The 12,822-nt window shown below is 37.2% G+C and overlaps 1 protein-coding gene across 4 annotated transcripts in view; it reads left to right on the forward strand.

Moving 5' to 3' along the window:
- Positions 1-9,642, forward strand: part of Tmem71 (transmembrane protein 71) — a 35,290-nt gene extending 25,648 nt beyond the window's left edge. For all 4 annotated transcript variants that reach the window (XM_055626467.1, XM_055626468.1, XM_055626470.1 and 1 more), the window contains 3 exons: positions 4,529-4,590; positions 4,694-4,754; positions 9,103-9,642. In XM_055626467.1, coding sequence (XP_055482442.1) covers positions 4,529-4,590; positions 4,694-4,754; positions 9,103-9,124 — 145 coding nt within the window. In that variant the 3' untranslated portion in view covers positions 9,125-9,642. The remainder of the gene's footprint in view (positions 1-4,528; positions 4,591-4,693; positions 4,755-9,102) is intronic.
- The last annotated feature ends 3,180 nt before the right edge of the window (positions 9,643-12,822 follow it).

Here is a 12,822-nt window from a genome sequence, read left to right on the forward strand (position 1 = left end):
AGGGCCAAATGTCTCCATATTGCTTGGGAAGGTTGATTTTTCCAATGCCAATTCTTAGATTCTCTCACTGAAGTATGAATTTAGGCCTAGTGAGAGTTAGTATTTTAAAATAAGCCTCCCACTTAATTATGAGGTCTGAGAAACATTTTAAATCACAATGAGACCAAAAGAACAAAAGGAGGAGGCTCTATGGCTAAAAATAGATGGTAACATTTTTCATTACATACCCCAAATTGGGAACTGATAATGTGCATTGGTACAATAATGGCTGGAAGAAATTATGCAGAGCAATCATAGTCAGCATTCTTTTAACTTAGTGTGTTCCAAAGTTCCAAGTTGGCCAGGAAACCCCATCTCATATTTGACAGGGCTTTCAGTGAGACCTCTTGGGTTAATGTATGTAGATGCATCCAGCCTTGAGAAGTAGAGCTTAACTCCATATCACTTTTGTGTGAGCTGTGGTTAGAAACTGGTTTCCAAAGAGCAGATCAAGGAAGTGAATAGAAATGATGCCTGTTGAGTGGAAAGAGGTGCTTGGTACCCTCTCTGATGAGCAAGGTCAAAGTCAATTAGATGAGCCTGACTGTTGAGGGTGCCCTTGACAAAAAGCAGGGAGATTGGCATTTTACATGTATGGTCTTCCAAATGCCAGGCTAGCCATGAAAAAAAAAAGAGAAAATTCAAATGAAGGCATTCAGAACATCAGAAGTCATTCTCAAAGCCAGTAAGGTCACCAAGGGCTATGCTATCCTATTCCAAAGGAGTCTAAGGAAACCTGATGGCTAACTAAGCATAATGTGCTTCCTGGATGGGATCCTGGAACAGAAAAGGGCATTAAGGTAAAACTAAAAAAATCCAAATTTAAGCATTTACTCATATTCATGTGTAACTGAAGGATTTTAAAAATGAGCTTTAATGTATTTATTCTGTGACATTTTCATATATATATATATATATATATATATAAATAACACATTCTGATCATATTCATCCCTTAACCCTCTTTTTTCCTCTCCCTACCTCACAGAATTTTAATTTGTACTCTGAGATTATAATTCAGCACTGTGGTTTGTGTTTTGTCTTTTTTTTTCTTACTCAATACTTCTCATTTCACTACCACGATTTCTTACAATCTTGAAGATTGGCTGCGATGGCCCTTTTATATATTATAATATAGACTTACTTTGATATGTGTGTGTCTATGCGTGTGCTTGTGCGCGTGTGCGTGTTTTCCATTACCCAGGCTGCTCTCTAATTCTTCATGTAACTGAGACTAACTGTGTACTCCTACTCCTCTGACTCTATCTCCCAAGTGATTGACACACGTACTCCCACACGTGACTTTTGCTTTTCTTAGGAAAAAAACCATTTAATACTAACTAAAATCAAACATCATATATAATGCCAACAATACACACAGTTCCCATGAAATCATGAAAGTATGGCAGCTAGGAATAAACATATGAAGGCATAGTCACGTGAGAATGCCCCATCTTGAAACCGACAGCAAAAATAAGTTGCCATCATTTGTAAATTGTCTCCTGATTTGAAAGAATGTTCATGTCCCTTTGAATTCAGGAAATAAGATTTGTTTGCAGGGCTGGCATTCACTTGGCCAGCTCAATCAAAACCTTTTAGTCACTTTAGGTTTGTTTCTCTCACGCTGTTATCCTAATTCCCTGATCAGTAAATCTTATTTCTTCCACAAAATATATTCTGAATCATAGTTCCTTAGTATTTCCATTGTTCTTTATAAAACAATTAAATAACAAATGACTCAGACTCATCTTGTATTTTTCCTGCCCTAGATTTAGTCATTTCTCTGAAATTCCCAAAATTCTTTTATTGTAGAACATTATGAGATCTGGCTGACAAATGTACTCATTGGCATTGGGATGCGTGGCTTCCAGGCTATCTGTAGACAGAAATGAGGAATGTTTTTGCATATGTAATAACCTTGGCACACACATGTGGAAATTATGTATCTACACACACATAAAGTAACACAAATGCATTTATATTAATATATCTAACCCTATCCCAGTACCACATGACTCATTCCAGGCTTCCCTGTCACTTTTGTTATTCACAGGCTTCTACTCTGGCATTTGGGAACCTGATTTTCATTACTTTCCACTGAACTGATTCATTCCTGCTGTACGTGTGCAGAAGTTGTAGAATTAATAACTCATACCCCATGATAGGCAACCTTACTGATACAAGCACAATGGTTTTGTTTAATTCCTTCCATCTCTGGTCTTAGATTTCTAGTTTAGGCTCCATTTCTTGAGGTTACATCATTCATCTGTAATACATACAGTATTTGCCTGCATCTTATATTGATGCAGGTTTCCAACATCCTGATTAAGTTGTTTGTTTTTTTGGTTTTTTTTGTACCTAACATAGTAATAATGGATAACCTCAATATCTGATTCTCCCCAATAAACAGACCATCCAGACAAAAACTAAACAAAGTAATGTGAATTAGATGACGTCATAAGCCAAATGGACTTAAATTCTACAGAGCATTTCTCCCGAACTCTAAGGAACATATCTTGTTCTCAGCAGCTCATGGAACTTTCCCCAAATTGACAACATGTTATTACACAAAAAAGTCTTACATGGTATTCAAAAAAATTGAAATAAAGCTCTGTATTCTATCTGACCAACATTGATTAATGCTATTAACACAACAATAGAATCAGCAAAGTGTACAAACTAATGGGAGCTCACTACATTTGAGTCTTTGAAAATTGGGTCAAGACAGACATCTAGAGTGAAATTAAAAACTTTTAATAAGTAAATGATAATAAAGAGACAACATATGCAAACATATATGATACAATGAAGGCTATTTTAAGAGGCAAGTTCACAATTCTAAGTGCCTACATGAAAAATAGTAGTGACCTCATATTAATAACTTAATGACGGACCTGGAAGCTAGGAGCAATAATACTCCAAAAAAGTACATGAGGATAAATAACACAGGGCTGAAATCAATGAAGTAGAAGCAACAACAAAAATACAAATAGTAAAGAAAAAGTTTGGTTCTTTGAAAAAAATCTACAAGACTGATAAATATTTAACCAGATTAACTGAAAGATGAAGAGAGAAGACCTAAGTTAACAAAATTAGAGATTAAAAGAGGAGACATTACAACAGATACTGAGGAAATTCAGAGAACCATAAGGGCAAATTATGAAATGGAATTGCAGAATAGGTCTACCTTTAATTTTGAAGAAAGTGCCAAACTGTATTCCAGAGTATTTTCTTCCCATCAGCAATGGTAGCCATGTATCTTCTCTGTTACTTGTTATGGCCATTTAGGTGCTCAGTGGTTCTGATAAATATATAAACATTGCTCAGCATGATAGTTTGAGTCATTCTGATAAGTGTGTAGCCATTGCTCAGTATGTTGGTTTGCATTGTCTAATGACAAATGATGTTTTACATTGCTTTAAATACTTATCTTCATATGTATATTTTCTTAGTTGAGATGTGGTGTGTGTTCACATTTTTCACCCATTTCCAAGGTTACTTATTTTCTGGCTGTTAGGGTTTATTTTTTTAGTTATTATATAAAATAACAAATGTCCTTATGGCATTTTCATACCTATATGCCATTATACTTTGTTATTTTTTAGCCCCCTTATTACTAAGGTTCTGTTGTTTTTATATAATCTAGACATGACTCCTTTAGTAGATCAGTCATCTGCAGATATTTTTTCCTGAATTTCCACTGTCTTTTCATCATCTTAACAGTGTTATTCCCAGAGAAAACCTTTTTTCCCCTTACATCTTCAGAAAGTTTAATTTTTCATTTTTCTTTTGTAGACTCTGCACTTCATACTGTATTCATTGACAAATACAAGGTCATGCAGTTTTCCTCTACGACTTTTTCTGGAAGTCTTGCATGTCATGGTTTATCACGTAGTCTCTGACTTTTCAACTTCCCTTGTGTGTGAGATAAGACATGCATGAAAGTTCATCCTTCTTTCAAATGTACACTTGTTTCAAGATCATTGGTTGAAAGAACTATCTTTCCATTGAGTGGAACTACACTCCTGTCAAAAATCAATTTATAAGGCTAAAGAGAACTCTCAGCAGTTAAGAATAAATGCTCTCACAGAGGTCCCAAGTTCAGATCCCAGAACTCACATTAAGTGGTTCATGACAGCCTTTAGCTACAGAGGGATCTAATACCTCTGGCCTCCATCTCCTTGGGTGCTCCACTCACATGCGTATCCTGCCCTTCCTACACACATAGATATACACATAATTTAAAGAAAAATAACTCTGTGTCCTTTTTTAAAAGACATCTGTTTAATATCCATGTGTTTCTAGCTCAGGGTTCCCTGGTCTCTTTTGTTGCCCTACCTGCCTATACTTGTGCTGATACATACTGCTTTGATTTTGCAGCTATATAGTAAATCTTTACATTCGGAGTCTATTCTTAGTCTAAAGTCATGCCGTATGTGCTGGAAGTGCAGGGTTAATGTGCTAAAACTACACAATCTTGTTGTTTCAGATGGTGTATGGGAGGAGAATTAGCAAACATCTTTACATGTGCATCGATGATCACAATCGCTTGTGAGTAACTTTTTCCAGATTGTTGCTCTATTTTTTTTTTGGAAGTTACCCAAATTATTGTCATTTAAATAAAATAAATATGTATTTCTCTTTTCTACCCAAGATGTTGTAAAATCACTGTTTCTGAACCTTGCCAGCTATTTCAAAGCTACCGCCTATGCTAGGTAAGTGCTACCTCAGCTATCATCACTGTCTGGTCAAAGATGTCAGAATCTGGTATTTATAGGTTTCTGCTAAGTAAGAGATGATAAAGGCTGCATAGAGGTACTTTCCCTATCATCATATGAAGAATATGTTCTTTTACTGCTAAAATCTAGTAGCAGTCTTAGAATTATGCTTTATTCTCATAATACATAGAATTAGGGAAATATAACTGGAAATAATAGGAAATTCAGCATCTTAAAACATTATTTTTTAGAAGTGCCATTATAGATTCATAGCATTGCACTTTCAAAATATCTCATATTAAGATGTCTTTGTGGTACGGCTTCCCAAATGCATGGCAAAATGCCTGAGAAATGACCTGTTATGAACAATAATTTCTCTCTCCTCTCTACCTCTCCTAATGAGGTTCCAGAGGGGTCCTGGGGTCTAAGAGATGCTCACAGAATTTAAAGCAGGCTTTGGAGTGCCCTCTCATGCAAGACAGTCTGTGTTGATAATCTTCACTTTACTGTGGTGATTGAGGCCAGCTTCAACAGCTTAGAGATAGAGCAGGGTCTGCAAGTCAAATCACTTTGTTGACCTTTGCATATGACTCTGCCACCATGTTTATGAAATCCTGGTCCTGATTCTGAAAGCAGTAGAGTGGGTGGAGATGTACTTTGTTTACAACTCTAGGTAACATGGATTTGCTGACATTTTGAATGACATTTCCTATAATTTCTAGCCATTCAGGTTTCTGAAGACAGCCATTAATATAACTGAGATTTGCTGAATTTAATGGGTAATTGAGTGTTACAGTTACCCCCTAAATTCCTGCTCTTTAACCCTTGTTAGCTACATTTGTTTAAAATTCTTCTAAAATAACTACTTACTTCCTAGCTACAGTTTAAATCATTTTAGATCTAAGTGGAGGCTCACAGGCTTACATTTTCCCAGCCCTTTCTACAGTTTTTCAGGAAGGATCAATTTTTAAATTAATACTTATTTTTGACAGTTATATATATACATATATATATATATATGAATTATATATAGTTTATAATAATTGAATTTTAGTCACTTTTACCTCATCCTACCCTATTTCAGTTCCTCTTCACCTCCTGCTAAACCCTACATTTTACCAACTCCCTTTTTTATTTTCATGTATTTTTCGTATCTATGACTCACTGAGTTTTAAAGGCATAGGTAGGAAGTTACTTACTAGAGCACAAACAATTTCAGAGCTAAGCCACTGAAGAAAGTGACACCTTTCCTCTAACCACTACTTATTGTCAATAGTTCCTTAGGGAAGAGTGTGGCCTCATGAGCCCTTGTCCCTCCTATGATGGAATGTTGAGGAGCCCAGTCTCATACAGATCTTGTGTAGGCAGCCACAACGGCAGTGAGTTTAAGTGCACATCAAGTGTGGTGTTATCATGTCGGTAAGATCCTGATTCTCAGTGCCATTCCTTTAGGTATTATATGCTTTCCACCCTTGTCATCTTGTGATGTTCAATGGTGGCTTAGTTTTGAATGCCGAGATAACAACAGACAGCTCTAGGCTAAAGGAAAGGATTCCAGCATTTCCTAGCATACTTGACCATCAGAGCCAACAAAATAAAAGGGAACAAGAAGGTGGCTTGGAGTGTGTCCTAGTTGTATAGAGCTTACTTACTATGCACAGGTCTTCATTTGAGCTCCACAATAAAAAAACAAAACAAAACAAAACATTTTTCACCCAAAGATATATTTTAAAACCCAAATTTCAGAAGTGATAACACTGTTAAGTTTGTTCAACAGTGAGGCATACATAAATCATTCAAAATTAAAAATTAAATGTACAGTTAATTGGAAAAAATGAGTTGTCATCATGTATAGAAGTTCTGTGGTTAAGGCAGAATTATTCAAAGTGGGGATGAGTATAGGGCCTCTAAGCTCTAAAGTCCTAAAGGAGCTATCTTCTGCTTCCAACTTTAGGCCTTCTGAATCCTGTTCCTGATAGTCTTTAGTCATTATAATATCTCTGGGTAATTCTTTACACATTTACTATGATAATCTTAGAAAAATGATTCCTGTAACTTTTACCCCTTGATCTGTGGCATCAGTTACCCTACCAAAACTTTACTGGTAACTATGCTCTGTACCAAGTATAGTTCATCTGAACAGTCATAAAATAAATTTCTTTCATGGATACCAAGGTCACAAAACCAAGGTATATGGCCAGTCTTAATACTTCGGAGCATGCAATAGGCAGGGTAGAATTTTTTTCTTTATGGTAAATACAAATACGGATCTTATAATTAGACCAAGTAAACACCAGAAAGGAAGTTTCCCCAGCTGGGGAGAGGTATAGGATGTGGACAAGCAGGTCTTCCTGGAAAAGGCACTATGTGATTTGACCTGTTACTGTAAATCTCCCAAGTTGAATTTCAGGCACCTCCCCACTGCTCTGAGGACCTCCTTTGTTCTTTGCTAAAAACAAATAATCCTCCTTGTCTCCTTCCCCTCTTCTCTTATTGTCTCTCCATTTGTTTCTATTTCCTATTTACCAGTTTTCATATACATGCTCACTTATATTGAAGATCTGTATCCACCCCAAAAACCTTTAAAATAGAAGATGCTGTATACATATTCATCAACCCAAAGATGGTTTCTTTATCATTGCTTGAAGGACTTTATACAGCAGAGTCCCATGCCTGTTATTAAAGATGTTGCAACTCTCTTCTTCTTACACAATGTATCTAAAAGATAATGAAACATATATGTGGTTATTAAGATCAAGAGTCAAGAATGACTCATATGTCTCCTCACACAATCAGTGATGAAGGTCTAGGGAACTGGGTGGAGGGTCACTGAGTTTAGTTCAACAGACATCCACACTGCAGCCCTCCCACACTCACCTTGTACTGTGCAAAGATAGATTTGATTAGATGCCTTCTCCTTGACATTCCAGTGTTCTCAAGTCATATCTCCTTTTACATCATACATCAGTATCTGTCACCTGCCTTTCTCCTTGATTTTAAAGTCTACAATTGTGAGGGTTGCTCATAACTCAACATTGCTGGAGCAGCCCTTGTTCATGAAGGTCACAGGTATCCTATGCCTCCAACGAATTATTTAGCCTCAGTGTAAATATTCTGCATACCCATGACAGACATCCTAGTACCGGGACAGGTAGCATGTTGTACTAATTTTATTTATGTTGCTATGATAAAATCTCCTGACCAAGAAAGGCAATATAAGAGAGGAAAGGGTTTATTTAGCCTAAAGTCTTAAGTTACAGTTTATCACTAAAGGAAAATCAAGGCAGGAATTCAAGCAACTAGCCACATTGCACCCACAGTGTAGTGCAGAGAACAAATGCATTCTTCCTTCTTTTAGCTAGCTTTCCCCCACTCTTTATACAGTCAGGGCTTCCCTGACTAGGGAATGGTGCTGTCCTCAATGCACTGGGTATTCTCACCTGAGTTAACAGTTATGACAATGGGAGTAGGGGGGCAGTGGGAGAAGGGCAGGGTGCGACTTTAATCCCAGCACTCACAGAGGCAGAGGCAGGCCGATCTCTGTGAGTTTGAAGCCAGCCTAGTCTACAAAGTGAGTCTGGGACAGCCCAAGCCTACACAGAGAAACCCTGTGTGGGGAAAAAAGAAACACTTATGGCAATTCTCTGCAGACACACTGATTCTAGGTAATTCCTCAAATGAACCTCTCTTTTCAAGTGAGTAAATTGTGTCAAGATAAGAATTAAAAGTAACCAGAATGCAAGTTTGTTCTCTTCTGTTAGATGGAAACTTTTCATTCCTGTTAATGGTACATGAATTAAACAACTTTAGAGACCGAAGACATTGAAACTACAACCATGTTAACCCTGTAGGCCAATGGTTCTCAACCTGTAAGTTGTGATTCTTTTAGGGAGTCAAATGACCCTTTCACAAAGGTTGCATATATCGTACAGATCAGATATTTACATTATGATTCATAACTGTAACAAAATTGATGTTAGGAAGTAGCAACAAAATTAATTTTATGGTTGGGTTTACCACAACATGAGGAACTGTATTAAAGGGTCACAGCATTAGGAAGGTTGAGAACCACTGCTCTAGGCTGTATTCCTCGCTTGATGCAGATGAAAAAAATATTATAAAGTGGTAATTTGCCAATTTCCATGGTGAGCTTTAAAAGTGAAACCTGCCTGGTTTTAGAGAAAAGGGCACAGAAAACTGCCAGAAATTGATAATAGCATGAATCTAAGTGGAGGCTCCACTCTTTGTAGTGGTGATTGTTCAAGCTAGTTTGCGTATGGTTAGATAATGCAAGTTTGTGTGTGTGTGTGAATTATTCATTTATTTTCTCCTTCCTCTAATCTAGGTTTGACAGCCTTAGCCTTTGAAGAATACACGTGATGAACGTCTTCAATCTGAATATCTGGAAACAGTAATTTGTAGTCTTCTTAAAATCAACCACTTTTTTTTTGGAAGGGAGTAAGCAAATGGATAACAGAAAAAAGTTCAATTTGACAATGTAATTTCTTTCTAAAAAAAAAATCTCAGTTTCCATATGTAATGGTAATTGGTTCATGACAATAATATTAATTTTCCTTTGTTTCACAAACATTGTCAGTTGAAAGGGAAGGGACAGCGGGAAGAAACAAGGCAGAACACCTGGAATAATGCTCCCCTGAAATTTCAAGTGTAGCCTGAAGTGGACCACAAACATTAATTTTAATTAGAGAATTCTGTGAGAAGCTTGAACTATAAATATCTCTTGTCTGCTAGCACGCAGCTATGCCTTGCTGACCTACTTTAACTAAACAATGCAAACAAGCTTATATATTTAACACAAGCTGCATAGGAAATAGATACACTTTGTACATACAATACAATAAATATATGCTTTTGAAAATGTGAATTGATGTTAGATGGTGAAAATAGGTTCTATGATTTGTCTACAAATGGCTGTGTGCTGAAACCTTGATTGTCAGTGTGGCCATGTTAAGAGATGGTAGGACCCTTAAGAAACAGGGCCAGTGGAATACCTTTAGATAACTGGGGGACTTCCCTCGGAATGTATAAATCACCAGTTCCTCAGTCTGTCTCTGGCTTTCTGTTCAGTTATATGATCTTCTCCTCCTACATCCACTGTGTGATGTGATGCCATCGACCTTGAAACCATCATTGGAAGGAAGCAGATGCTGGTATCATGCACTTGAACCTCCAGAGCAGTGAGCCCTTTTTCATTGCTTAATATCCTGCCCAGAGTATTTTATTACAGTCATGGTAAACAGGCTAAGAAAGTAAGGAGCTGATTATTGAAGGAAAATAAGCAGGGGAGAGCCTTTCCTTGGAATGTGAATTCTTCTCTTGAACTATTTACTATGCTTTTTTTTTTTTAAATTTCTTGGGAATAATGATCATATATCATTCAAGTTGTGATGAAAATATGATATTTAAAAATTCTTTAAGTACCAAATAAAGGAAAAAATAGTGTTCTAAAACGTACAAAAGTGGTAAAAACTGTATAACTGGCTGAAAAGTTATAGAAGACTCTCAATATTCTCACCTCTCACCGGAAAATTTCAGATGTAGCCTGCTGAGGATGTTCTATGGTGAAAAGCATCTGTTTATAGAAACTATATACTTTACAATAGTTATAGCAAATTAATCCTTTTTATATCTCTGACGGTTAATAGTCAACTTGACTGTATTTAGCATCATCCGTGAAACACACCTTTAGTATGTCTCTGTGGTTGTTTCTAAAGAGGTTTAACTGAAGAGAAAATATCTAACCTGAACTTGGGTACCACTATCCCATGGGCTGGTGTTCTAGACTTAATAAAAAGGAAGGAGGGAGAAAGGGAACTAAGCACCAGCATTCATCTCTCTCTCTTTCTTGACTATGGACACAATGTGACTAATCACTCAGGCTTCGGTTCCTTGCCATCCTATCATGATGGACTGTATCCCCTTAAACTTTGAGTCAAATAAACTGTTCTTACTTAAGTTACTTTTGTCAGTTGTTTTGTCAAAACAATAAGAAAAGTAACTATTATAATATATTATTTGGTTTCTGTACCTTTTTGGCTGGGTGGAATTATACTAATAAGTAGGCAGACTCACCATCAAATTACATATATAGTACATGTATCATATAGTTTATATTTACCTATATCCATGTACTCTTCACACATCTATTGACCTTGATTATTTGGATTTCTTATTCATTTGTTTTTACTCCTTTATTTGTGTTGTATGTATGTATGTATGTATGTATGTATGTATGTATGTATGTATTTAGTATTTGGATTCAGAGACAGGATCTCTCATTCTGTAGCCCAAAGATGGCCTACAATTCATATGTAACTCAGGCTAGCCTTGAATTCACAATAATCCTCTTATCCCAGCCCTTCTGAGTGCTGTGATGACAGTCATGAATCTCCAAGACTGGCTGTGTATTTTTACTTTAAATTGTATGACTGTCCTATGTATTTTATGAGATGCATGGTATACAAATATTTTTTCTAAACCCATTGCTTTTGCTTTTTCATTTTGTTGAATTTTTTGCTGTGCATATGTTTTTAATTTAATATAATCCCACATGTTTATTTTTGTTCTTGTTGCCTGAGATTTGATGTGGTAGTAAAAAAAAAAAAAAAATCATTACCAAAGCCAGTATCAACAAGCTTTTTTTTCTCCTGTTTGTCATGCTTTCAGGGCTTACATTTAGGACTTCAATACATCTTGACTATTGTATGTGGTATGTTGTAGTTTGAATCTCAAATGTCCTCGCAGGCTCACATGTTGGAGGTTTGGTCCACCCCTGGTGATAGAGTTGAGAAGTGGTAGGAACTTTAGAAAGTAGACCTAGGAATTTGTCACTGGAAACATACCCTTAAAAGGCATAGTGTGACTTGGCCCTCTCCTCTCCTAGCTGACGTGGGTTAAGCACGTGTCAGCATTTTCTATTATGATGTTTGCCTTTAAATAGCCATAATCTGAAACCCTTAAATCCATAAGCTCAACTAATTCCTTCTCTTTGTAGTTATTTATGAAAGGCATTTTTATCACATGGTATTAGATAAGGATTTGATTTCATTCTTTTGCTTGTGGACATACAGTTCTCTCAATAGTATATCTTAATGGGACTATTCTATCCCCAAAGGGCTTCAAAAGTAGTTATAAAAGAGGTATTATAATTATTGTTGTTGTTGTTGTTAATTTTACATCACAAGCTGTCAATCACAGCTTCCCCTGCCTCCTCCCCTCCCAGTCCAGCCCTCTTACCTCCTGTCCCTCCCATTCCCCCACCTCACTTTCTCCTCAGAAAAGGGGAGGCCTCCCATGGATATAAACCTGCCTTGGCATATTAAGTTGCAGTAGAACTTGAAGCATCTTCCCCTACTGAAACTAGACAAGGCACCCCAGTTAGGGAGATGGCATCCAAAGGCAGGTAACAGAGATAGAGACAGCCCCTGCTCCTGCTATTAGAGGTCCCACATGAAGACCAAGCTGCACAACTGTTATGTATATGCTGAGGACCTAGATTCATTCCATGCACGCTCTCTGGTTGGTGGTTTGGTCTCTGTGGGCTCCTATGATTCTGTACGTTTCCTTGTGGGGTCTGACCTCTCTGGCTCCTTCAGTCATTCTTCCCTCCCTGCTTTGCACCCTCTTTCTCAAGATTCCTCACGCTCTGCCGAATGTTTGGCTGTGGGTCTCCGCATTTGTTTCGTTCAGTTGCTGAGTACATCCTCTCAGTTATGCTAGGCTCCTGATTTCAAGTACAGGAAGAATATCATTAATAGTGCCAGGGGTAAGCTCTCTCTCTTTTTCTTGGTATGGGTCTCAAGCTGGGCCAGTCATTGGTTGGCCATTCCTTCAGTTTCTCCTCCACATCTTGTAGGCAGGACAAATTGTGGGTCGAAGATTTTGTGGCTCGGTTGGTGTCCCAATCCCTCCATTGGAAGTCTTTTTGGTTACAGGAGATGCTCATATGAACGAGGTTTTAATATAATGTAGTCATCAGAGCTTTAGGCAGTTCTGTCTCCGTGGTTTCTTTTCTCCCACTATCATCAAGGACATAGAAAGTCTA

This window comes from Psammomys obesus, unplaced genomic scaffold (assembly GCF_907164565.1).
Source record: "Psammomys obesus unplaced genomic scaffold, mPsaObe1.curated_primary_1811, whole genome shotgun sequence".
NCBI classification, from domain to species: domain Eukaryota; kingdom Metazoa; phylum Chordata; class Mammalia; order Rodentia; family Muridae; genus Psammomys; species Psammomys obesus.